Genomic DNA, 27263 nt, shown 5'->3' on the forward strand with positions numbered 1-27263 from the left:
CTCTAAAATGGTAAATGGTAAATGGTGCATTTATATAGCGCCTTTATCCAAGGCGCTTTACATAGATTGTGCATTACATTCACCCATTCACACACACATTCATACACCAATTGCAGCGGAAGCCATGCAAGGTACCAACCAGCACATCGGGAGCAATTTGGGGTTCAGTGTCTTGCCCAAGGACACTTCGACATGTAGACAGGAGGAGCCGGGATTTGAACCGCCGACCCATGGATCATTGGACGACCTGCTCTACCTCCTGAGCCACAGCCGCCCCTACGACACTGTCTACGACACTGCCTACGACACTGTCCAACACCGCACAATGGTCAGGAAAAGCCTCGTCAACAACAGGCGCTTCTATGTCCAGTTAAATGACCAGAGGAGTAAACGGAAAGCCCACACGAACGGCTTCCCACAAGGTAGCGTGCTCGACCCCCTCCTTTTCAATATCTACACAAACGACCAGCCACTACCCACAGAATGCCAGCGTTTCATCTACGCCGGCGACCTCTGCATTACCACCCAACAAGCAGACTTCCAGAAGATTGAGTCTGTCCTTGAAAGTGCCCTCCAAGAAATGTCAAGTTACTACAATACAACCACCTGAAACCCAACCCATCAAAAACCCAACTATGCAGCTTCCACCTGAGGAACCGAGACGCGAAAAAAGAACTGAGCATCACTTGGGATGGTCACAAACTCTCCAACCATACACACACCATGTAACTTGGAGTTACACTGGACAGGACACTCTCCTTCAAAAAACACCTGGAGAACACAAAAGCCAAGGTCAACACCCATACCCGTGAAATAAATGTTTACACACCTCATTCAAGTTCATTCAAGGCAGGCAGGCAGGCAGATCCATCCCAAAGCTTCCCTCAGGGAGCCTAGCTAGCCAGCAAGCCCACCCAGTCAGCCAACGCAGCCAGCCAGCCCCGCCAGTCAGCCAGTGTAGAAAGTCAGGCTGCCAAGCCAGCGCACATCAGCCCTTGCAACCAGCCATTGCAGCCAGCCTTGCTCAGTCAGCTCAGCCAGGCCTCTCTTGCTGCCTGGCTCTCTGTCTGCCTGGCCCGTTCTGCCCCGCCTTGCCTTGCAGCAACAGAATCAGCCGGCCTGGCAAGCCAGCCAGCTCAGAATGCAAGCCCAGAGAACGCAGGCAGGCAAGCACGCAGTCAGGCGAGCCAGTTTCAGACAGGCAGGCCAGAACAGACAGTTTGTGGCAGACCGAGGCAAGCAGGCAAGGCACAGTTAAGCAACAAAGTGCAGGCAAGGGGACTATCCGGCCTAAGGCTGCGCTGCAAGGGTTGGATCCTGGCTTGCTGCAAATGCTGGTCTGGGCTGGCTGGCTGTTGGCTGCACAGGCTGTCTGGGCACCCCGAGTCTGGGCTTGTAAAATGTTTCGCTGGGCTCGCATTCTGAGCTGGTTGGCTTGCCAGGCCGGCTGGTTCTGTTGCTGCAAGGCAAGGTGGGGCAGACCGGGCCAGGCAGACAGAGAGCCAGGCCGCGAGAGAGGCCTGGCTGAGCTGACTGAGCAAGGCTGGCTGCAATGGCTGGTTGCAAGGGCTGATGTGCGCTGGCTTGGCAGCCTGACTTTCTACACTGGCTGACTGGCGGGGCTGGCTGGCTGCGTTGGCTGACTGGGCGGGCTTGCTGGCTAGATGGGCTCCCTGAGGGAAGCTTTGGGATGGATCTCTAGAGGCCTTTGGCTTGTGTTGAGCCTTCCAACGGCGTCTACCTTGATCTCCGTCCTAAGAAAGAAAGACAGAAAAAGAAAGACACACACAAACCCAACTATGCAGCTTCCACCTGAGGAACCGTGACGTGAAAAAAGAACTGAGCGTCACTTGGGATGGTCACAAACTCTGCAACCATACCCACCCCATGTATCTTGGAGTTACACTGGACAGGACACTCCTTCAAAAAACACCTCGAGAACACAAAAGCCACGGTCAACACCCGCAATAACATCCTGCGAAAACTAGTGAACTCCAAGTGGGGTGCAGACCCACAAACAATCCGTGCAACTGCCATGGCCCTGTCTTTCTCTACAGCAGAGTATGCCTGCTCAAGCTGGAGCCGATCACGTCACACCAAATTGGTCGACACAGCCCTAAATGACACCTGTCGCATCATCACAGGATGCGTCAAGACAACACCTGTCCCGTGCCTTTATGCGCTAGCCGGCACCTCCCCCCACACATCAGACGACTGTGTATCGCTCAAGATGAATGGAGAACACAGGAGATAGACAGTGAAGTTGGGGATGAACGAAGGAAAGTCTGGAATGAATTGATAGAGAACACCTCACACACACATAGTTTCCTTTCGTGGCTGTTTACATTCGAGGGTCGCCGGTCCTCTCGAACGGAACAGTTTAACGTCATGCCCAGGACGAAAAGATATAGAGAACACCAACATGACAAATAACAGCAGGAAGGCATGGGCCACAATCCGCCGTCTTGGCGAAGACCACACCACCCATAATTCACAACGGTCACAGCAAACCTCTGTTGCATCACAACTGGTGGCCAACAGTCGTAACCAACACCGCCGCCATCCCACAGGAGAATACCATCGCACAGTGGTATCAGACCAACCACAATCAGCCAGCCCTCAAACCAAACCCTTCGACTTAGAAGAACTCGAAACTGCAATGGGAAAGTTGAAACCTGGAAAAGCAGCAGGGATTGATGACATACTGGCAGAAATGATACAGCACCTGGGACCTAACGCAAAGACCTGGCTTGTGGGGATGCTGAACACATGCATGGCACAGAAAACCATCCCTTCTGTCTGGAGAAAGGCCAAAGTGGTTGCAATCCCCAAACCTGGCAAAGACCAATTATCCCCAAAGAGCTACCGACCCATTTCCCTCCTCTGCATCAACTACAAGCTCTATGAGAGGCTGCTACTCCAACGCCTCATGCCACTCATAGACACCAAGCTGACTAAAGACCAAGCTGGTTTCCGTCCCGGCCGCTCCTGTGCTGGACAGAGCTCAACCTCACCCAGCACATTGAGGATGGGTTTGAGGGAAAACAAATAACTGGAGCAGCATTCAGAGATCTCTCTGCTGCCTACGACACTGTCCAACACAGCACAATGGTCAGGAAAAGCCTCAACAACAGGCGCTTCTATGTCCAGTTAAATGACCAGAGGAGTAAATGGAAAGCCCAAAAGAACGGCCTCCCACAAGGTAGCGTGCTCGCCCCCCTCCTTTTCAATATCTACACAAACGACCAGCCACTACCCACAGAATGCCAGCGTTTCATCTACGCCGACGACCTCTGCATTACCACCCAACAAGCAGACTTCCAGAAGATTGCATCTGTCCTTGAAAGTGCCCTCCAAGAAATGTCAAGCTACTACAATACAACCACCTGAAACCCAACCCATCAACAACCCAACTATGCAGCTTCCACCTGAGGAACCGAGACGTGAAAAAAGAACTGAGCGTCACTTGGGATGGTCACAAACTCTCCAACCATACCCACCCCATGAAACTTGGAGTTACACTGGACAGGACACTCCTTCAAAAAACACCTGGAGAACCCGTGAAATAAATGTTTACACACCTCATTCAAGTTGCAGGCAGGCAGGCAGGCAGGCAGGCAGGCAGGCAGGCCGAGGCAGCCAAGGGTTAGGGTTAGTCAGCTCAGCCAGGCCTCTCTCGAGGCCTGGCTCTCTGTCTGCCTGGCCCGGTCTGCCCCGCCCTGCAGCAACAGAACCAGCCGGCCTGGCAAGCCAGCCAGCTCAGAATGCGAGCTCAGCAAGCCAGCACAGCGAAAAACTTTACAAGCCCAGACTCAGAAATAACCAGTTTCAGGCCAGGACAGGACAGAAAGTTTGTGGCAGACCTTGGCAAGCAGGAAGGGTCGCAGGAAAGCATTGGCAGTTGGCAGGCGGCCCGGGCAGTCAAACCCTACCCTTTGGCTTGGATGACTAATCAAGGGCACTGCACTGGGCCCGGGCAGTCAAACCCTACCCTTTGGCTTGGATGACTAATCAAGGGCACTACAGGCCTGGGCAGTCAAACCCTACCCTTTGGCTTGGATGACTAATCAAAGGCACTGCACTGTTAGGGCTGAGAGCCTGGCTTGCAGCAAATGCGGGTCTGGTCTGGCTGACTGTTGGCTGTCAGGTAGGAGACCCTGGCTGTCTGCTGGACATCCTGAGTCTGGGCTTGTAAAGATTTTCGCTGCGCAGGCTTGCTGAGCTCGCATTCTGAGCTGGCTGGCTTGCCAGGCCAGCTGGTTCTGTTGCTGCAAGGCAGGGCGGGGCAGACCGGGCCAGGCAGACAGAGAGCCAGGCCTCGAGAGAGGCCTGGCTGAGCTGACTAACCCTAACCCTTGGCTGCAATGGCTGAAGTGCGCTGGCTTGGCAGCCTGACTTTCTACACTGGGTGACTGGCGGGGCTGGCTGGCTAGAGCCTTCCAACGGTGTCTACCTTGATCTCCATCCTAAGAAAGAAAGACAGAAAAAGAAACACACATAAATTCAGAACGACTTAAACCCTCTATATTTAATAAAACAATTCTGGACAGGAATCCTGTATTGCAGGGGTGCCCAAAAAGGTACATCGTGATCTACCAGTAGATCACAAAGGCTGTGCAGGTAGACCACATGGCATGCCCCTGTATATAATCTATCACTTGAATTAAGGTGACTTGATTGATTGACATAAAAAAGGCCTGTCAGCTCAAATGTTGCACACAAACATCAGTAGCATTACAAAGTTATTGTGACAGTAATAATTGCTATAGTGTGTGTTCAGTAACAGTGTTAAATAGTTCTATATTGTGCAGTAATGATTGCTATAGAGTGTGTTCAGTAATAGTGTTAAATAGTTCTATATTGTGCAGTAATGATTGCTATAGAGTGTGTTCAGTAACAGTGTTAAATAGTTCTATATTGTGACAGTAATCATTGCTATAGAGTGTGTTCAGTAACAGTGTTAAATAGCTCTATATTGTGACAGTAATCATTGCTATAGAGTGTGTTCAGTAACAGTGTTAAATAGCTCTATATTGTGCAGTAATGACTGAAATTAAATTAAATGAAATGAAATGAAATCTATATTTACCCAGGGTATCTGGGCTAAGCTCAAGAACTTGTTTCCAGCCAGGCCCTGCTCATAGAACACATTTCATCGTAGTGGTTCAATGCCTTGTTCAAGGGCACTTCAGCGGTGGTAATTTTAACGTGTCGGACGGCTGATTCGAACTAGGAACCTTCCGGTATCAAGACCGCGCCGCTATCCGTTCGGCCACCGCTGCCACAATAGAGTGTGTTCAGTAACAGTGTTAAATAGCTCTATATTGTGCAGTAATGATTGCTATAGAGTGTGTTCAGTAACAGTGTTAAATAGCTCTATATTGTGACAGTAATCATTGCTATAGAGTGTGTTCAGTAACAGGAATATTCATGTCTCTCCAGCTCTTTAATAAATAGAAAAGGGTTTTCAAAAAAGACATTTCAGGTAGGTGACAAATGTTCAGCCAATCAGGAGAAAGTAGCTATTTATGAGCTTAATGTTCCAGTTCTAATTGTGTCTGTTACATTACAATTCCACTTTAATCTGTATCCTGACTGCGTTCCTGATTGGATAAAATTCCAGTTTCAGAAAAGGCTTTTTCTGTTCAACAAAAAGCTGGATAGACCGGGAGACCTCCGTTACTGAACAAACACTATAGCAATGATTACTGTCACACTATAGAGCTATTTAACACTGTTACTGAATGTAATGTTGTACACAAACGTCAGTAGCATTACAAAGTTATTGTGACAGTAATAATTGCTATAGTGTGTGTTCAGTAACAGTGTTAAATAGATATTGTGCCAGTAATCATTGCTATAGAGTGTGTGTTCAGTAACAGTGTTAAATAGCTCTATATTGTGACAGTAATCATTGCTATAGTGTGTGTTCAGTAACAGGAATATTCCTGTCTCTCCAGCTCTTTAATAAATAGAAAAGGGTTAAAAAAATCAGGTAGGTGACAAAACTTCAGCCAATCAGGAGCAAGTAGCTATTTATGAGCTTAATGTTCCAGTTCTCATGTTGTCTGTTGCATTACAATTCCACTTGTTTAATCTGTATCCTGACTGCGTTCCTGATGCAATGATTACGGTCACACTATAGAGCTATTTAACACTGTTACTGAACACACACTATAGCAATGATTACTGTCACAATACAGAGCAATTTAATTTAGGTAACCAAATGGACCCCAATAGTAGATGTTTACACTCTCAATAGTTTAATTGTCGTTAATCATCTGCATTACTTAATCTCCAAAAAACGACACAATTAGAGAATGTAGAAGACTGCTACTTCTGGTCGTTTGTTTGTACTACTTTGATTATAGTGGCCGAGTGGTTAGTGACTTCCCGCCGATTTCAAATAATGGTTGTCCTTTTACCAACCAAACAACAAACAATACTCTTTTCACATCTAGTCGATTATTTATTCAGCATTTAATCCACGGACCACCATTTGATGGCATTTAGCCTCAGACCCATTTGAGCCACTGACTGACTGACCACAATTGTGAGAGGCTCAAATGCTGAATAAATAATCAACTAGATGTGAATAGAGTATTGTTTGTTGTTTGGTTGGTAAAAGGACAAACATTGTTTGAAATTACCGGGATCAAACATTCTTTGGAATTGGCGGGAAGCGATCCCAGGTCCTCATGTAAACAGACGGCCGACACTAACAAATCGGCTACAGTAAGATAAATACACTAATTCGGCAGATCACATTCTACATTCTCTAATTGTGATGTTACTTATGTTAATTATACTACTCCCCTGTTTAACCGTATTCCTAATGTCGAATGGTTAGAGTCGGCGCCTTGCAAACACAGGGCCCGAGTTCAAGCCCCAGTCGAGGCATTAGTATTAATCCTTTTTACCAACCAAACATCATACCCATTTGAGCCACTGACCACCATTGTGAGAGTCTATACATTTCATCAAATCGTTGGTCCGTGGCTCAAATGCTGAATAAAATTGACCTTTTGACCAGATGTTAAATGTATTTGTTCGGTGTGTTTGTTTGGTTGGTACAAAGGAAAAAGACTTATGCCTCGACCGGGAATAGAACACCGGCCCTGTTGTTTACAAAGCGGGGCTCTAACCACTCAACCACAGGAACATGTTTTAACAGTGGTGTAGAAACATAGGATATATTACATAACAAGTAACAACAACAAAAACAGCTAAGTATTAAAGTAACATTAATTATTTACCTGCAGACGACGAGCACGATGTGTGACGTGGCACTTTCAACAAACTGTGATCAAGCCCGCATCACTGCGTCTGCGTCGTATTTGAGGGGGGGCGTCACTTCCTTCCGGTGTGAGGCTCCGCCCACGAGTTTTCCCCGCGAATTTGAGTTTTTCCCGCGTGTTTGTTGTAGTCATTTGTAGTCCTACCTACTACGTTACATCCGGGTACTAGTAGGCACCAGATCCCATCCGCTTCTCATTGTAAATACTAGCAACGCGTGAGTCTTTTTACAATGACGTTATTTTTCAGAAAGGAAGCCATTGATGGTTAAAATGGGCCTTAATGCTTCCAACCCGAGTAGAATTATTAATGTAACTGTACAAGTGTCTAGGACAAAGAAAATATATGATGTGGAAGCTTCCTTGAGTAAGACCCGGAAGTGGCTCTGGAAGAGCGGGTTACGTCACGGCTTAAATCGTCAATACAGAACGTGATCCCCATCCTAACAGTGTCATCAGTGGTCTAGCGGTCTAGACACCCGACTTTGAATCCGATCTTTATAACTTCATGGGTTCAAACCCCTCTGATGTTTTTCCAACAAACACGGATTACTTGTTTTTGTGAGGTTACGGTTAGGGCTAGTTTCTCATGAATTAGTCCACGGTCCATCCACGGACCCCCATTTAATGGCATTTCTATCTCTGGGACCCCCAATTTATATTGTAAAATCAAGGTTAATTTAACTCTGAGGGTGTACAAATGGAACATTCTGGCGGAATCTTTAGCTCAACGGCCCTAGTGCTGATGAATCACTACGGAGACATTTTCTCAACGCGCTGTTCTGATTTTCACTGCCAACTGACTTTTGTGTTTTTTCCTCTGCTGTTCTTCTTCATCACTGTTTACTCCTTGACCCTACTAAAGACCCAATGTTTTATTTCATATGATTTGAAATGTATTTGACTGAGTTTAAAGGTCTGATTTGTTGATTTGCTGATCAACAAGCTCGTAGATCAGATAGTTTCAAATAGCCGATGTGTATAGGGTTTATAGTGGCTACAGCTGATGTTGATGCTATATTAAAAAACAAAACACGAAATCTGACCCCTGGGGGACTCACTGTGCTATTATATATTGTGATTATAGGTCAGCTAGGTCAGTCAGTAAACACTGAAGTTGGTGCATTGATTCACAATACCAGAATGCACTGGTACTGTAGGGGAGCTTAAATCTAGTAAGCATCCATCATTTACACCTGGCTGTGAAGTTGGAAAGCACATGGGGAAAGTAGAAAACATTATTTTACACAAAAAACTGTTTTTGTAGGTCAAAGTAAAATTTCAACACATCATGTTAAAAAAGCAAAATGTACCTAGGTCTAAAATGTAATATCATACACGTTGATGATTTGCCAATGGATAGAACAATGTGAATCATTTAGCAATTAAATTGTCTGAAGTAGCTTATTCTAGTCATTGTCTCCACCAGGCCGAAGGCATGGGGAGAGAGTATGTTTTGCACTCCGTCCGTCCGTCCGTCCGTCCGTCCGTCCGTGTGTCCGTGTGTGTGTGTCCGTCCGTCCATCCGTCCTTCCGTCTGTGAACAGCTAATCTCCGGCACCGTTAACCCGGTCGATGCCACATTTTGCACACACACTCCCTGGATCCCTACGATGAACCTCTGCCCCAAAATTTCCAGAACGGCCTGTTATAGCACCACCAGGAGGCCGCTTTGTGCAAAACAAGTTTTTGGATAGTACACCTACAGATTTGGTCCAAACATCACACAAATTGGTACACAGTCTCTCTAGAGCCATTCAATGAAACGGGTGTTTCGGATTTCTCAGACTCCATCCTGATTGGCTAAGATTGGCTTCCAAAGTTCGCAGGAGTGCTCAGTTTCAAACAAAATGCTGCAAATCATGAACACATCGTGTGATATCCGTGAAATTGTGCACGCACATTCCCACTAGGCCGAGGAAGAAATGCCACATGAACATTTTCAACTCAGCCTCATGGTGGCGCTATAACTGGCCAAAAAGTGTTTTTACCTCTAACTGCACGGATCTGTGGATAACTTTGTATGCCAACTCCCTAGAAGCCAAGGAAAAACCTTTGCCTGGAATTTTTCACATCTGCTCTTTATAGCGCCACCAGGAGGCCGACATATGTTAAACACATTTTCTAATATTACTCCTTCAGATTTTATCCAAATTTCACGCAAATCGGTACACATGCTCTCCATAGTCATGTGATCAAGACGGGTTTGTTTGATTTCTCATAATCCACCCTCATTGGCTACAATTGGCTTCTAAACTTTTCAGGAGTAGCCCGCCTTGTACCTGTTTTGTACAAATCGCCACAACTACTAAACGCAGCGTCCGATTGTGGTGAAACTGTGCATGCATATTCCCACTAGGCTTTGGAAGAAATGCCACTTGACAGTTTTCAAATCAGCCTCATGGTGGCGCTACAACAGGCCAAGCCACGTCACACACACACACACACACACACACACACACACACACACACACACACACACACACACACACACACACACACACACACACACACACACACACACACACACACACACACACACACACACACACACACACACACACACACGCACGTTTATATTGCTCCTAAACATTTTGCCAAGCATCACACACACACTCCTATCCTCCTCGTGGAGACCTGTGCCCAGAAGGGCACTTTTTCTAGTTTTCGTCTGCTTCAAGGTATCCTTCCATGCAACACACAAAAGACAAAATGGCAAACAATGTTTATTGTCAGTCAAATATTTCAAGCTATACATCCTATAGGCATTCAGAAAATAATGTTTTCAAATTATATCTTTGCTAAGAAATAGCAGATTTACAATACCATTAGCGTTATGGCTTGTAAATCTGCTATTTTCCCGAATATGGATTGGTTGAAGTAGTTGCGTGGCAGTGTCTCACACCAAAAACAGCAGATCTATAAGCTCACAACTTGTTATGCTGTAGGATTGCCGTTTTTAACTCGATATACGATTGCGCGTAACCAAGTACAACTCAAAATAATTCTGTAAACACAAATATTGTACAAAATATTGGGGACATTTATGACTTCACCACTTCAGTAGAACCTGTGTTACCCATTTCATAGCATACATAATTATTCAGCGCCTTATGTTGTACACAAACTGCATTTGGGGGGATTTGTTTATACCACAATATACTGTAGCTCTGTTGTATTTCCTCACTGACATGTAAGTTAACTACATTCAATGATCAGTCAAAAGATCGCTTACATTCAGTTTCTGTACCCAAGTGTGACGGCGTTACTGTATATTGACTTAGGTATATTTAACTGCATGGTAGAAACATGTTTCAGAGCAGCTTTCAGGTAGCGCACACACACACACACACACGCACGCACGCACACACACACCATCCATTAGGCATAAACATACAGGTCTGTCTTTGTAGATATAGCTGTTAACCACTTGAATCCTAGCATCCCTCTTCTGGGGTGCATATTCTGTGAAAATAGCAGAACTACCAGCTTTTAGATCAGCTAAAAGTAGCCGATGGGAATCCGATCAACTTAACTTAAAACTCTACACTCTATACTTTAAAGTATAGAGTTTAAATGGATCAAATTGCAGTGGTAAAGCACCAGATGGGGGTAGATGGAGGTGGGGTTTACCACATTAAGAGCAGCTTGAAAATGTAATGATTGCTTAATCGTTCCATTCTGAATAGAAACTGGTTAGGGCAAAATATAACGATACATAAATGTAATAAAGGTTGTTGTTTTTTCATCTTTATATACCGCAAACAAATTAGCTCTCTCTATAGTAACTGAGTCAGATAAAACTGACCTTTCTTTTACTCTCTGAACTGTTCAAGTCGGGGAACTCCTCCCTTTTTGCAATGGACACACAAACACCTGTGAAATGACTCAAGTTTTAAAGTGAACACTCTCACACATTATACATAATAATTTAACTATGTCTTTTCAGTAGTTTGCCATTATATACAAAACAATTTGATACAAACAAACCCAAAAGTACATCATTGTCTGAATAACATTAGATTGCAAACAAAATATCTCTCTTTTGAAACCTCGCCGGCTACACAAAGGAAAGCCTTGTCTGCAGAATCACTTATCAGCTATAAACAAACTCGGTACGGCGAACAGTTTGCTAGAACAAAGAAAACAACACTTTTTCAGTCAGTATGTACAAAATTGCTCTCCAGAAGTGGTTGTCCAAAATAAAACAATAAAACAGTTACTGTATAATAGAAAATGGCCAGTGTACTTAAAGTCCTTTCATACTTTGGTTATTGAAAGCAACTCTCAAATGAGAATTCTGGACTAAATGTTTTCTTACCTTAATCTGTTATTATATCCAAGAACGAGTGGTACATAACTCCATCCCGAGTGCACCTCAGCTACGAGCATGCACAGTGGTTTTGACGGTAAATTGCCTTTTTACGGCAGCCCATTTGGGACAAAACACTGTGGAGCGTATAGTCTTTATGAAAGACAGATGTCTAAAAAAACACTTGTTCTTGGATATAATATCAGAATAAGGTAAGAAAACCCTTGGCCCAGAATTGTCCTTTAATTGTCTTCAGCTTTTAGCGATGATACAAAAATAAATTTTAAACTGCGCAATCGCTGATGAAAACGTTTGTTGGGGACATTTACTCACAAATGTTATCTACATAAAAACCATGTTACTTTAAAATTAACCATTGATATGGCTTTGATGAAGAGGTTGACGCTCTACAAAACAATAAATAGGTCTTTAAGAATACGAATTTAGACTTGACTTTTAAAATTTTGAAGAAAAAATAATAGGGACACAGAAATCGGTGACCTCACAGTCTCTTGTCTCTCATTCAGAGTGTCTTTAGCGATAAAGAGTGGCACATTGGAGAGCTCACACTTACGCACCACAGGAGTCCATTTGGAAGTTTCATCCTTCCAAGGTTGATGCTTCGTTCACACAGGAAGCAATCTTCACTATTCGGTGTACAACAAATCTCACGTGGGTGGAGGGCCGTTGGTGTAGCGCAGCATTGGGTAGAAAGAGCGGGCAAAGTTGTTGGTCAGTGTACAGCTGAAGTCCTCCTCGGACATGGGCACCAGGCAGGCTAGAACCAGCAGGAGGAGGAAGAGGATGTGGAGGGGGAAGGCAGCGCGCAGCACCCGCTGGAAGAAAGAGCGAGGTGGGGAGGAATCCCTCTTCTTCTCTCTGGAGGGTGGGCAGATAAGGCAGTGGGTTAGGGTGTGTGGTGTAGACACACCCCACAACGGGGATCACACAAATCATATCGTTATCCTCTGACTGGGCCATAACTAAATGAACACTCACTGATATGAGAAAGGTTATTATAATTAACTAAAATGAACAAAATAACATTTTAGTTTACTGAAATACAATGACAAAGAGGCAAAAAAGAGAGAGAACTGACTGAAACACAATGCCCACAACACTCTCAGTATGTTTTAACACCGGGCGACAGCCAGACGAATTGTCCGGAAGTGCATTATTTGTCTATGGTACCCGGCGACTACCGCCGATGGCAGGCGAACGGCCAATAGTCGAAAAGATAAAAATAATTCATCTTTTCAGCCTATACCGGGCGATTAGGCGATGTGTCGGCCGATGCTCACCCGCTGTTAATTTAATTCAGACGTCTGAAACGTCTGAATTAAATGAAACTCAAGATTTATTATGCCTCGCCCTGATTGGTCAGTTGCTGAATTCAGCTGTGTTTTATTTCTGGATAACAGAACTCCGCTCTATAACAGGCCGCTGTCTAAACAAAGACTCGGAGAACCTGCTGCGCTGCTTGATTTACAGCTGTATCCAACATGACAGTCATGTAAACACACACACGATGTCATTTACAGCTAGACATTGCTCTCAAGAATGTTTTTGAAAACATTTGAAGCGAGAAATAGACAATGCAGTACCCGAGAATTGATTCTATTTGATCAACTCACTTTCTTGTTTTCTGACTGTGCTGCAGCTGGGCAGACGGCCAGCGCAACACTTATGGATACATTTCATTACCGTAAGCAAGGAGTCAAGGACATACCTTGTTTTGTTGTGTTTTGGGTCAATTTATTAATTAAATTATGTATTAAGTAGCCATGTAATAAGTGGGATAATACATGGCTAGGTGGTCAATATAAATCACCTTCAGGTGCAACGTAATTAACCACCTCCGCTTCATGTCGGTGGTTAATCACCCTGTCGGTGATTAATATATCAACAATGACCACCTAGCCATGCATTCATTATCCCTTATATAATAACCGTGGTTGTGAGGGAATAGTGATAAGGAGTTCATGCCACATCAATAAATTACCTTCTAGTGGTGGTGGGTTTGACTGCAGCTGTACTGGGTCTGGGATCAGACTCCTCCTGAAATAAAAAATAATGTTGAATAGGGCGAACATTCAGCGAAAGTAACAGATCTACAAGTTCACAACTTGTAGATCGTCTACTTTCGTCAGAGATTTGTTATAGAGGTTAATATGGTAGGGGGCCTAGTATAGACCCATGTGGAACACCGGTTAACAAAGTATAGTTATAGGCTTTAAGTGTTATGTTAAGTTCTACTACTTACAATAAAATAGAATAAAAAAGTGTTTGATCTCCGCTAAGTGCCCATAGCAGTGTTTCTAAATGATTAGGAAAGTATGGATCATAGACCAGATCAGAATATTTGATGTTTCTAAACAAACATGTAATTAGAATGTCTATGAATGTTTTTACAATATTAATAAAGTGTCCACAACATTAGTAGGTCTATGTCTAGTTTGTCAACATGGATATTTAGAACAAAATAATGTATTTCTAAAGGTCCGTAAGAATATCATAAATAAGGTAATGAATAATACTGCTCTAATGTGGCACTGCCTGTTTGATCTACCCAGATTTTTATTTTTTGCTGTGGTGATGTCATGATGATGCCATACCTTCTGCCGCAACAGAGGAGACATGAGTGTCCCCAGACCAATGCTGTCCACCTCTGAGCTGCTCGGACAGGATTCCTGACAAACACAGGACATGGACAAAGAAATCACAGGTCAACACGGAAAGGTTTCTTCAGATAATATTCCTCATCATGGTGTTGTTGCTCACTGTACCCGAGTACAGTTAACAGAGCAGCCATGTAAGTATAGTTATGGGCTGAACTAAATAGATCATGTACCCAATACGCAATCTAATAATCGAGAACACACACTTGCGCACGCCACGCCACGCGCGCACATGCACACACGTGCACACACACACACACACACACACACACACACACACACACACACACACACACACACACACACACACACACACACACACACACACACACACACACACACACACACACACACACACACACACACACACACACACACACACACACACACACACACACACAAACTGTACATACCAGTCTTCCTTGCAGTATGAGCAGGTCGCCGGCCACCTGTCGGAGCAGGAGGCGCAGCTTGTTGGAGATGACGTGGACCTTCTCCTTGGCCTCCACACTGTCCTCCTCCCCTGTGGAGGCCTCCAGGAGGAGGTGGGAGGAGATATCCTGCATGGCGGAGACCTGCCTCTGACCAGCACGCAGCTCCCTGTCCAGAGCCTGCAACACACACACAGCACCGGCCTCACTGACACAGCTGAGCTGAACTCTGGTCAGTTCATATACAGTACACCACACAGCTCCGGCCTCACTGACACAGCTGAGCTGAACTCTGGTCAGTTCATATACAGTACACCACACAGCTCCGGCCTCACTGACACAGCTGAGCTGAACTCTGGTCAGTTCATATACAGTACACCACACAGCTCCGGCCTTACTAACACAGCTGAACTAAACTCTGGTCAGTTCATATACACCACACAGCACCGGCCTCACTAACACAGCTGATCTCTGGTCAGTTCATATACACCACACAGCACCGGCCTCACTAACACAGCTGATCTCTGGTCAGTTCATATACACCACACAGCACCAGCCTCACTAACACAGCTGAAGGTGTGTTTAACATTACATTTTGTCAATTCTACTTCTGCAGTGTGTCACAATGACAGCACAACATACTTTTCATTCATTCATTCTTTCTTTCTTTCTTTCTTTCTTTCTTTCTTTCTTTCTTTCTTTCTTTCTTTCTTTCTTTCTTTCTTTCCTTCCTTCCTTCCTTCCTTCCTTCCTTCCTTCCTTCCTTCCTTCCTTCCTTCCTTTCTTTCTTTCTTTCTTTCTTTCTTTCTTTCTACATAAAACTCTGATGTGGGGAATCATAGCAAGCAGAGATGAAATGACCTTTCATATGATTGTGTTTATCTTAGACTCAATGACACCAGTCTAAAACAAGTATCTTTACCAGGAGTGTCTCTCTGTGTTCCAGAAGGGCAGTGTGCGGGGTCTTGTGGTCATGGATGTTGACAGCGTAGCATCTGTTCTCAGCCCGCGCCAGCCACATCAACAGGGAGTGGAGCATTTCATGGAACTCCTACAATAGCGACAGGACACCTCAGGGTAAGGGTAATGGGAAACATGACAGCAGGTACAGTGAAAGTCCCAGATATGATTACAGCTACTGTACAGTGTGTACAGTAAGCCCTCCCACATTGTATGGACACCGAGGTCTCTAGTTTGATGCTGGTAAACTGGAGTCTTCAGACTATAACTACCCAACACAGGTGCTAATGAATACCCCTTCAGTGTGATCCAAAACTCTTGCTGTGGATGTGGTGTTCCTGTTTGATGAATGCAATAGCACCCATGAGGCCACCATGACATAGTCTTCTTGTTTAGCCAGAACATCAGAGATGTCCTCCTACTGATAAATCTGGGGTAATCTATATTCACGATATGGGCTTGAATGGCAGAGAAAATCAGCCCTAACAAAGCTACACCCACTGCTTTGAATACCAATCCTAATACAATTGGAATATTAAGGTATGACCTAAAGTCCTTGCATTGGTTCTGCAATGTGGTTATTTTTTTAAATCTCCGAATTGTTTCCACTCAGTTTTATCCCACTCACTGAATATTACAAGAATTTACCAGAAAACAAATATTACCTACATTTTTCCCATTTATTAGTTGAATATGGCACATAAACCAAGATGGCAAAATATAAGTACAAAAGCACCGGCACTTGCACCGATTCCACTACTGTGTGTCAAACACATCCACTGCGCTGTCGATAAACATTTTACTTAAACATTTGTGGACTAATAATAACATTGGGAAGACCAGAGATATTCGGTTATGCACCATGTCACTAATTAGCACACCTTGTATTAGTGAAAACCTGAAAGCAATTCATGACACTGACCGAATACCATATAGTTTACAGTGTAGACAATATCCCCATAACACATCCCTGTCATGTCTAGCAACCATGGTTAGCAAGTCACCTCCATTCACCTAATTACTGCTGTTAAGAAGTGAACCATGCTGATATAAAACACATTCTTTGGATTTGTCTCACATCAGGTTCTCAGAACAAAATGGTGTCCCTAATCAGCATGTACAGTACTAACCATGAATGAACCATTCTACAAGCTCTATCTACAAGCTCACAATGCTCTCTGATGCGACACGTTGTGATCTTGTAGATCTGCTATCTTCGCTAAAAAAATAAAAACTTTTAAAAACCTGGCACTCCATCAGGGCGTTGTGCAGCCGCCTCTCCCAGCTCTCCAGGGCAGCGCAGGCCTGAGTCCAGCTGTGGTTGGCTGATCGCAGGCCTTCCTGGAGCTCGCAGAGCTCCACGCTATCTCCACGCTGGAAGTGTCTGCTGCTCAGGTTGATGGAGATCAGCAGACACTTGTAGCTGTTGAAGGTCTTCTGCATCTCCTGGTCCAAGGCAAGGAGAAAGACGAATGAACTGAGGTCAAGATGGGAATTAAGCTCTTTGTTTGGCCATTTCACAGAAACAGAACGATGTGCAGAAAATATATCGATGTCGAGCAGAAACCTCATATGTCCATATTTCAACTGTTCGTGTTTTAGAGAAATACTGGGATAAAGGACTGAGAAAGAAGCCGCAGAATAGCCTTACCTTGAGTTTCCTGATGTTGCACTCCATGTCCCTGAGACTGGTGGCTGGAGCAAGCCTCTGCAGCCTCTCCAGCTCCGGCTGCACCCTGCCCAGCCAGGAAGTGATGTCACAGAGGTCAGAGTTGAGTTTCTGCCACTGCTCCAGGTCCTGTTTGATGTCCATGTCATGGCTGAAGTTCTGGGCCTGAATCAGCTCCCAGCGCTCAATCACACCTGGACACAAAAACACAGATAAAACATGTCTATACGAAAATAATAATAACCCACTGAGCATTTAGACATCTAAAATACGTCTAAATGGCCGTCAATTTTTTTTATAACTTTTTAGCGGCTTAGATGTTGAACATCGTTTCATCGTTGTTATGCATCCATCTGGTACCTGTGCTGGTCTGTTTGTCGGCAGTGCTGGCGGTGAGGCCTGGTTCCTCCAGATCCTCCTCATCGTTCAGAATCAGCTTGACTCTCTTCACACTGTTAACACTGCCATTGCACTCCGACATCAGCTTCACCTGTGCACACAACACGAGCAAAGCAAAGCCTTCATTTATTGTATTGAACACAAGGACAGCGTGTGTTAGTGTACTCGTAGCCCCAAGGAAGGGACTTCTGGTGGTGGTGGTGGTGATGTGTGTATTTATTTATTTGTGACTGTGCATGTACCACACTTAGGCAGCACTGCCGATGGAAAGATAAACTTGTAGTGTGTGCTGAGGATTTAGCTACGTGAGGGGCCAAGTGAGAGAGAGAGAGAGTGTGTGTGTGTATAGAGAGAGAGAGAGAGAGAGAGAGAGAGTTGTGTGTGTGTGTGTGTGTGTGTGTGTGTGTGTGTGTGTGTGTGTGTGTGTGTGTGTGTGTGTGTGTGTGTGTGTGTGTGTGTGTGTGTGTGTGTGTGTGTGTGTGTGTGTGTGTGTGTGTGTGTGTGTGTGTGAGCGACACGAACGCTCACCCCCACACAACCCTTTCGGTGGTAGGGGGTGCTTGGGGTGATGTGTCAATACTTGTATTATGTGTATATAACTTTCAGAGTTCTGTTGGTGATAGGAGGGGATGAGTAAATACTTTGTGTGTGTGTGTGTGTGTGTGTGTGTGTGTGTGTGTGTGTGTGTGTGTGTGTGTGTGTGTGTGTGTGTGTGTGTGTGTGTGTGTGCGTGCATTACGTACATATCCCTGTGTGTGGTATGGTGTGCTGGTGGTGTGTGTGGGGGAGGAGCCCAGCCCTCTGGGAACACGCTTCCTCTCTGGGGTGTCCGACTGGTGCCAGTTGGGCGGGTCTGTCACAGACTTCACTGAGAGAGGGGAGAGGAGGATGCGAGCCAGAGTCAAACCAACAACCACATTCGGTTCACAGAGACTGTGTAAAGTCCAATTCATCCGTCGCACGTCAAAAACAGCCGACCTACAAGCTCACAACGCGTTGCAAGTGTAAACGCATTGTCGGCTGTTTTCGACGCGCGATGCCGTGTTAGCTCAGTAAAAAAAAACAGAGAACATTGCAGGAAAAAAACAAACAGAGAGAGAATAAAGGAAAGACTTAGTCATAAAGAAGCAATAATTAGAAGAGACAAAAAGTGAGAAAATGGACCGCAGGGAGACATTAAAACAAAAATCGCAAGAGGGAAAATGGAAAGAGATTAAAACCACAGTAAGGTTCTGTGATCACGCGTAACTTGTGCTTACTGAAGCCTTCTGTGGTCCAATATACACAGAATCCTGTCAAACTGTACATGCAAACATCTGCAATGCCACGACAATGGATGATCCATGACAACGACATGCAACGAGCAGCATAACAAACTGAATGAACTCAATGAGTTCAATAACAATAACAAGTTCAGTGTCTCATCATGCAGGTTCACGTCATCACAGGTTAAGATTATGTTTGGTGAAACACTCAAGTTCACATTTCATTTGAAGGTGAAATATGAACTGTCGCTTCCTTTGCAAGGGAGGCCTCATTGGAAAAGCAAAAAGACAAATGGGGCACAAAACACAAAGTTCCTCATGCAGTGCACTTCCACTAATACATTTTCTACCTTCAAGTGTAAACTTTAAAACCTGTGTTATCCAAATACAATGTGTGAATGAAGGCCAGGCTGCAGGCTGCGAATAGGCACGTGAGGTGTGACAGTGATGGTAAGTAAGGAGTACAACGCCTCATTGATAGTCTGTCATATCATGTTGACCCGCACCAGAAATAATAGAACTACATACTCACAGCAAATCACGATGCAATGTGTCGTGAGCTTGTAGATCTGCCATCTACGGCACCTGTCACCATCGTATGACTAACAATAAATCCGGCATAATATCCTAAGGGGTGGAGGTTCATGCCTGGCTTAATATCCTAGCGGAATTCTTTGTTTCGTTTTTAAGCATGGGTCCTATTTTTTAGATGATCCACAAACAAAGGGTGGGTGTAAAAATTATTGTTATTGGTCCTGGTCCATCTAAATTACCGGCAAGCCGGCAATTCCTTTGTGGTCCAAATGCTTTAAAATAGGACCCAGGTTTAAGAAAAAACAATAAACTCCCCGTTTAAGCACACAGTGAGTCAGAAGCATGCAGGTGGCAGAGTGCCTACCCGAGGCCCCCTTCAACGCTTTGGCAGTCGACTTAACAAACGACTCTGTGCTCTCTGTGACCTCTACATCTGCAAGAAAGAATGCAAGACAACGGAATAACCTTCACAGCACTGGTTACTGTGTACAGTACATCTATTCTTGTTCAGACGTTTCGCACGCTGTGAACTCCGGAGATTGCAAGTCAGCGGAACAATAAGGTGTTCTGAGAAAAAGTCAAATAACCATCACGTAGCTCTTAAGCTCAGAGAGCTAAAGTCTTTTGAGAGATCTTAAAGGCTCTAAGAAGACTGGACAATTCTGAGAATTTTAAAATAACCGGCGGTCGACAGAACTCCACTGTAGACAAAGGAAGTCAAAGTTATTCTAAGAAGTACAAAGATTAAGAGTCAATTTTCAGATCACAGAATTGTCACAACAATTGTCTCTCAAAACTCCTGGTATGAGAGTTAGCATTTTGCTCCCTGAGCACAGTGGGGGAGGGAGGGAGGCAGCAGACAGTAATTAGTACCTGACAGCGCGCTGAAGAAGGTGGCGTCTTCGTCGTCCTCGTGCGACGAAGACCCTCCCACGTCAACGGTGTGGTCCCACTCCAGCGGTATGGAGTCCACGCTGACGGGGGTCTCCCGACCCGATCGCTCTAGAGGAGGTGCCAGGAGGTGACAGGAGGCCTGTCGTCCTACCGACACACCTCCCCCCGCCACCACCGCTCGAGCCATCTCCTCTTCCTCTTCCTTCTCCGCCCTCCAGGACGGAGGGGTGGAGTTAAGGTCTGGAGAGTCCTCCATGTCCGTGTCTCTGTCCGACAGCTCCCTCTCTTCCTCCAACACCTGGAAATGATGCCATGATACGTCAAAGTCAATCTAGTTTGTGTAGTGTGTATGTGTGTGTGTGTGTGTGTGTGCGTGCGTGCGTGCGTGCGTGCGTGCGTGCGTGCGTGCGTGCGTGCGTGCGTGCGTGCGTGCGGAGGGGAGGTGAGGTGAGAGGTGTGTACTGCACTGACAGGCCGTCTGTTGACCAATCGATGGTGGAAGCGGGGTGAAGTGTGTGTAGAGGGGAGGGGAGATGAGAGAGAGGTATGTACTACTGACCGTCTGTTGACCAGGCCACCCTCCCAAACACATCCTGTTTGAGTGAAGTGTGTGTGGAGGGGAGGTGAGAGAGGTGTGTGCTGTACTGACCAGCGGTCTGTTGAAGCGGGGTAAGTGTGTGGAGGGGAGGTGAGAGAGGTGTGTGCTGTACTGACCAGCGGTCTGTTGAAGCGGGGTAAGTGTGTGGAGGGGAGGTGAGAGAGGTGTGTGCTGTACTGACCAGCGGTCTGTTGAAGCGGGGTAAGTGTGTGGAGGGGAGGTGAGGAGTGTACTGTACTGACCAGCGGTCTGTTGAAGCGGGGTGAGGTGTGTACTGTACTGTACTGACCGGCCGTCTGTTGAAGCGGGCTGAAGTGGGTGGTGGGGAGGGGAGGTGAGGTGTGTACTGTACTGTACTGTACTGACCGGTCGTCTGTTGACCAGGCGATGGTGGAAGCGGGCCACCCTGCCAAACACCTCCTGGCAGTAGGAATGGAGCTCCTCCAGCTCGTCCTCGATCAGCACGGCGTCCAGAGGAGCGCTCTTCTGGATGAGGTTCTCCCCGAACACGATGAGGGCGTCGATCTTGTTGGTGTTCAGGGTGATCTCCTGCTGGAAGCCCTGGAGAGAGACAACGATCCTTTCAGTCTTACATAACATATCCTTGCTGTCGGGCAGAAATCTGTTTCAATGGATCCGATGTAGTGATTATTTAATCACAAGTGTTGTTTAATTGGTTAAATATTTATAAAGCCCACAGACAGATTCAACCACTTTCAATATGGTGTCCCTATTTTGGATAACTAGCGAATGAGCTATTTTAGCTAATTTTGCACACAAATTACAACAAAGTACAAAATGGGGCATTCATTATTAGTAGGGTATTAAGGCATCAATTATTTATGAAAAAAATAAAATAATAACATAAAATGATGAGATATGGAGTTGGAGGTTTCTACCCGACAGAGTTGTCACCATGGTATACAATACACATACTGTACAGTGTACACTGTACAAAAATGTTTTGTTGTTTTTGTTTTGTTTTTAAAGTGCACATTGCCAAAAGGGCAGGGGGTGCTCTAGCACCCTCTAGTGTCTATCTATGCACGCCACTGATGATAAGGGTAGACTTACATTGAGCTGTCTCATCTTGTCTTCAATGTCGCTCTCTGAGAAGTGCTCCACGTTGGTGAGCTGGAGGTCCATCTCTGTCAGCCACACCAAGATGCCCTCCCTGGTCCCCTCGAAGTCCTCCCTCTGAGAGGTGAAGTGCTGAAGGGCCATGAACAGCAAAACAGTTCAACTTCATTCATTTGAAAATAATAATAATCCATATTAAAAAAGAAAAATGTTTACACAAATAAATATCAAGAGTGACCTCTCTGTTTGGCTTTCAGGAAGAGAGTGTCCCCCCCTAAAGCTACACACCATGGTTCACAATGTTTTCCCTCAAAAGAGTACTTGGATTTTGCTTGTGTGTTGAGAGAACAGCAGAGTGCAGATGATACTGTAGGTTTAACTTTTTTATCACTGGCTGTTTTACTGAATAAGAGAGGGAGCCAAAATGTCTAAAGCCCAGTTCAGACTAAAGAGTCACTACTATGAGACAAAACCGTTTTAAGCCTGGTTTATACTTATACATTATATGATAGTGTCACATGTTTTATATACAGTAGTCGACAAGCTCACAACACATCGCAATCACAAGGAGCTGTGAACTTGTATGAACTTGTATGTTCGATCGATCGATCGAACGATCGATCATATCTGCATGTGACACCATTACGACAAAGCATACATTGTGCATCGCAACGTTGTGGATATAAAACGCAGCCGCCTGTATTACCCATAAAATGTTAAATCATCAATGGTGTTCGTTATTAGCTACACTATAGTGGAAAGTATTTAAAGCTATTTGACCCAGGTCTTAAACACAGCCACCACCGGGCCACAAAACGGCACAAAAGATCCACTTCCGGGGACTTCTTCAACTACAGGCCACCATCTTTAAATTGCAACAGAAACACCCTCCATCTGTCCAGAGCCCCATGCCACAGTTTAAACACAGCAGCTTAGCAACATACATGCCTGCGTCCGTCCACGCATTGTCACAGTGTCTGGGAAGTGACCTAAATACTGACAGCTTAGAACTTGGCCTGGTGTATGCAGCACTGTTAACATCATGACACCGGTCACCTCACCGTCCCTGTCAAAATTGCGAGAGGCAACAGTCTGGCCACGCAAGACTAACACTGAGCTAATAGAGTCTTCCTGCTTGCTCAGGGGAGAAGTTTAATTTTGACCTTCAGACAGTAGCACTTGTCAACCTGTAGGGGTCAAACCAGACCTACATTTCTCAATATACAGTTGGAGGCCATCGATATTGTCCTTTTATTTTTGCTGAGGTTTGCGTGATCTGCGCAAAAGGACAGTTAACCCATTTTGGGCGGGAACCCCTTTTGGTGTTTTAAACATTATGTTATAATTTAGCTATTGAAAAATAGCAGATCTACAAGCTCATAGCGCACCACCGAGTGGCGCGCTACGAGCTTGTAGGTCTGCTATTTTTGAAAAATCGTGAAAATATTTATTTCAGAAAACTGGAGGATTTAGAAGGATTTCTTTAAATTTTGAGGTCAGGCCTAAATGGGTCAAATAATAAGGGACAATATCGGTGGCACCCAACTGTAAGGGAGAACAAATACAACCACTGCAGTGGAGTTGTTAGTTATATAATTTATACCATAACATACTCTACCACACAAATTGATCAAAATAAAAAATTATTCACGAAACAAAAGTTACATAGCGGAGATGTATTAAGCCATTATTGTATACATTGTTGCACGATTGTGCTGAAATACATTAGCTGATCTACAAGCGCACAATGATCTGGACAGATGGAGGATGTTTCTGTTGCATTTGTACTCAGAGAGTACAACACTCTCAGTACAACACAGTTGTTGAGGGTCCCAGAGAAAGAACATTGTCTCAAATGGCTTGAGAATCATTGCTGTAGGTCTCCAAGATTGTGTGGTTGACCATTACTGTCTGGCATGTATCCAGCAATGAATGATGTTCACGCTGTTACCATCTGGCACCATTTAGGCCATGACTAAACCACACAATTCTGGTTTCATTGAAATTGCAAATTGCAATAATTGAAAATATCCAATAACAATTAAATACAGTGTGTGTGTGTGTGTGTGGTTGGGGGGGGGGGGGGGGGGGTGTCTCCAACAAAGCAGAACAGTTCAGAACATTCAAGTATTATGCGGGGGCGGGTGCTCAGATCGGTGAAAAAATAGGATCCACCACCGTGGACACGCCGGGACCAATAGGATCCCGCCTTGTACTCGCCGGCACCTGCCCCTCCAGACCAGAAACCACACAGGCTGGGCCAGTCTACCATCTAACTAACCACCTGCCCCTCTAGACCAGAAACCACACAGGCTGGGCCAGTCTACCATCTAACTAACCACCTGCCCCTCTAGACCAGAAAACACACAGGCTGGGCCAGTCTACCATCTAACTAACCACCTGCCCCTCTAGACCAGAAAACACACAGGCTGGGCCAGTCTACCATCTAACTAACCACCTGCCCCTCCAGACCAGAAACCACACAGGCTGGGCCAGGCTACCATCTAACTAACCACCTGCCCCTCCAGACCAGAAACCACACAGGCTGGGCCAGGCTACCATCTAACTAACCACCTGCCCCTCCAGACCAGAAACCACACAGGCTGGGCCAGGCTACCATCTAACTAACCACCCGCCCCTCCAGACCAGAAACCACACAGGCTGGGCCAGGCTACCATCTAACTAACCACCCGCCCCTCCAGACCAGAAAACACACAGGCTGGGCCAGGCTACCATCTAACTAACCACCTGCCCCTCCAGACCAGAAACCACACAGGCTGGGCCAGGCTACCATCTAACTAACCACCTGCCCCTCCAGACCAGAAACCACACAGGCTGGGCCAGGCTACCATCTAACTAACAACCTGCCCCTCCAGACCAGAAAACACACAGGCTGGGCCAGGCTACCATCTAACTAACCACCTGCCCCTCCAGACCAGAAACCACACAGGCTGGGCCAGTCTACCATCTAACTAACCACCTGCCCCTCCAGACCAGAAACCACACAGGCTGGGCCAGTCTACCATCTAACTAACCACCTGCCCCTCCAGACCAGAAACCACACAGGCTGGGCCAGGCTACCATCTAACTAACCACCCGCCCCTCCAGACCAGAAACCACACAGGCTGGGCCAGTCTACCATCTAACTAACCACCCGCCCCTCCAGACCAGAAACCACACAGGCTGGGCCAGTCTACCATCTAATTAACCACCTGCCCCTCCAGACCAGAAACCACACAGGCTGGGCCAGTCTACCATCTAACTAACCACCTGCCCCTCCAGACCAGAAAACACACAGGCTGGGCCAGGCTACCATCTAACTAACCACCTGCCCCTCCAGACCAGAAACCACACAGGCTGGGCCAGGCTACCATCTAACTAACCACCTGCCCCTCCAGACCAGAAACCACACAGGCTGGGCCAGGCTACCATCTAACTAACCACCTGCCCCTCCAGACCAGAAACCACACAGGCTGGGCCAGTCTACCATGTAACTAACCACCTGCCCCTCCAGACCAGAAACCACACAGGCTGGGCCAGGCTACCATCTAACTAACCACCCGCCCCTCCAGACCAGAAACCACACAGGCTGGGCCAGTCTACCATCTAACTAACCACCTGCCCCTCCAGACCAGAAACCACACAGGCTGGGCCAGTCTACCATCTAACTAACCACCTGCCCCTCCAGACCAGAAACCACACAGGCTGGGCCAGTCTACCATCTAACTAACCACCTGCCCCTCCAGACCAGAAAACACACAGGCTGGGCCAGGCTACCATCTAACTAACCACCTGCCCCTCCAGACCAGAAACCACACAGGCTGGGCCAGGCTACCATCTAACTAACCACCCGCCCCTCCAGACCAGAAACCACACAGGCTGGGCCAGGCTACCATCTAACTAACCACCCGCCCCTCCAGACCAGAAACCACACAGGCTGGGCCAGGCTACCATCTAACTAACCACCTGCCCCTCCAGACCAGAAACCACACAGGCTGGGCCAGGCTACCATCTAACTAACCACCCGCCCCTCCAGACCAGAAACCACACAGGCTGGGCCAGTCTACCATCTAACTAACCACCTGCCCCTCCAGACCAGAAACCACACAGGCTGGGCCAGGCTACCATCTAACCAACGGCTCACTCAGCCCCTCCTCTGTGATCGTTCTCACCTTGAGTCTGCGGAGCACAGCGGCCACCCTCCTCTGCAGGTGGTCCCAGCGCTGGTTGCCCTCGTGGACCATGACCTTGAGTCTGCTGGAGGCGTCTGTCCTGTTCTCGCGGGCCAGGCGGCGGTACTGCTTGTTGACCAGCTCCAGCTGAGTGAGTCTCTCATGAACCTGCCTCTGGAAGGCCTGGCGGAGGAATGAACAGGGAGGAATGGGACACGTTATGTTTTATATGATCATATATTTATTTATAATCAATTACATTGATTAGATTGATTAACTGTTGCCCTCAGGGTCATTATTCTGACCGACATATTCGTACATGGGCAGAAATTATCTAACCAGGATCGCCGATTAATGATTTTTTGTCGGTGGGAATTTGTCGAGCTCTGCCTCGTTAAACGAAAAAGGTTGATAATCACCGCTTTGAAGTAGTAGTAGTGAGATTATGTAACCTTTTCTTTAATCAATCAATTAAAAAATCTATATGAAAAAAAGAGAAGCACTGATTAAACTACCTCCACCCACCCCCTGTGGTATTCCACTGATACTCAGTAAGTATATAGGTCAGTGGTGGCTCTCTGTGGGATGAGGCATCAATAGTTCTGTTGCTGTGCAGATCAAAGGCTCAGAATAGCAGCCTCTCCACCATGTGCTGGTAATCCCGGTCCACACATGAAGGCCAAAGGCTCTCTGTCTGTCTACAATCACCCCTGGATTACCTGCCACTGAAAGTCAACAACAGACCAGGCTCAAACAGCATCAATGTCTTTAGAAAGGACCGTTCATGGGCTGTAGAGGTTTACCACATACAGTAGGCCGTAGTGTGGAGTGCTTTCTATGAAAACCCTTGAATACCCTATTCTAGGCATGGCATAATAGGTGAACATGCACCAAACACGGTGTCACTCACAATGTGACACGTTGTGAACTTGTAGATGAGCAATTTTCGGCAGAGATTCCGTGAAGAGGGGAAAAA

At 46.0% G+C, this 27263-nt stretch overlaps 1 protein-coding gene across 1 annotated transcript in view; it reads right to left on the reverse strand.

Moving 5' to 3' along the window:
• Positions 1-10033: 10033 nt before the first annotated feature.
• Positions 10034-27263, reverse strand: part of syne2b (spectrin repeat containing, nuclear envelope 2b) — a 181926-nt gene continuing 164696 nt past the window's right edge. The window contains exons 122-135 of the mRNA XM_079527437.1: positions 26288-26470; positions 22110-22247; positions 21402-21596; positions 20417-20735; positions 19908-19976; positions 18488-18612; positions 17706-17835; positions 17328-17539; positions 16922-17122; positions 15639-15767; positions 14699-14896; positions 14223-14297; positions 13610-13665; positions 10034-12486 (exon numbers count right to left, since the gene is read on the reverse strand). Coding sequence (XP_079383563.1) covers positions 12276-12486; positions 13610-13665; positions 14223-14297; positions 14699-14896; positions 15639-15767; positions 16922-17122; positions 17328-17539; positions 17706-17835; positions 18488-18612; positions 19908-19976; positions 20417-20735; positions 21402-21596; positions 22110-22247; positions 26288-26470 — 2241 coding nt within the window. The 3' untranslated portion in view covers positions 10034-12275. The remainder of the gene's footprint in view (positions 12487-13609; positions 13666-14222; positions 14298-14698; positions 14897-15638; positions 15768-16921; positions 17123-17327; positions 17540-17705; positions 17836-18487; positions 18613-19907; positions 19977-20416; positions 20736-21401; positions 21597-22109; positions 22248-26287; positions 26471-27263) is intronic.

The sequence above is a fragment of the Electrona antarctica genome (genome assembly GCF_951216825.1).
Source record: "Electrona antarctica genome assembly, chromosome: 18".
NCBI lineage: Eukaryota > Metazoa > Chordata > Actinopteri > Myctophiformes > Myctophidae > Electrona > Electrona antarctica.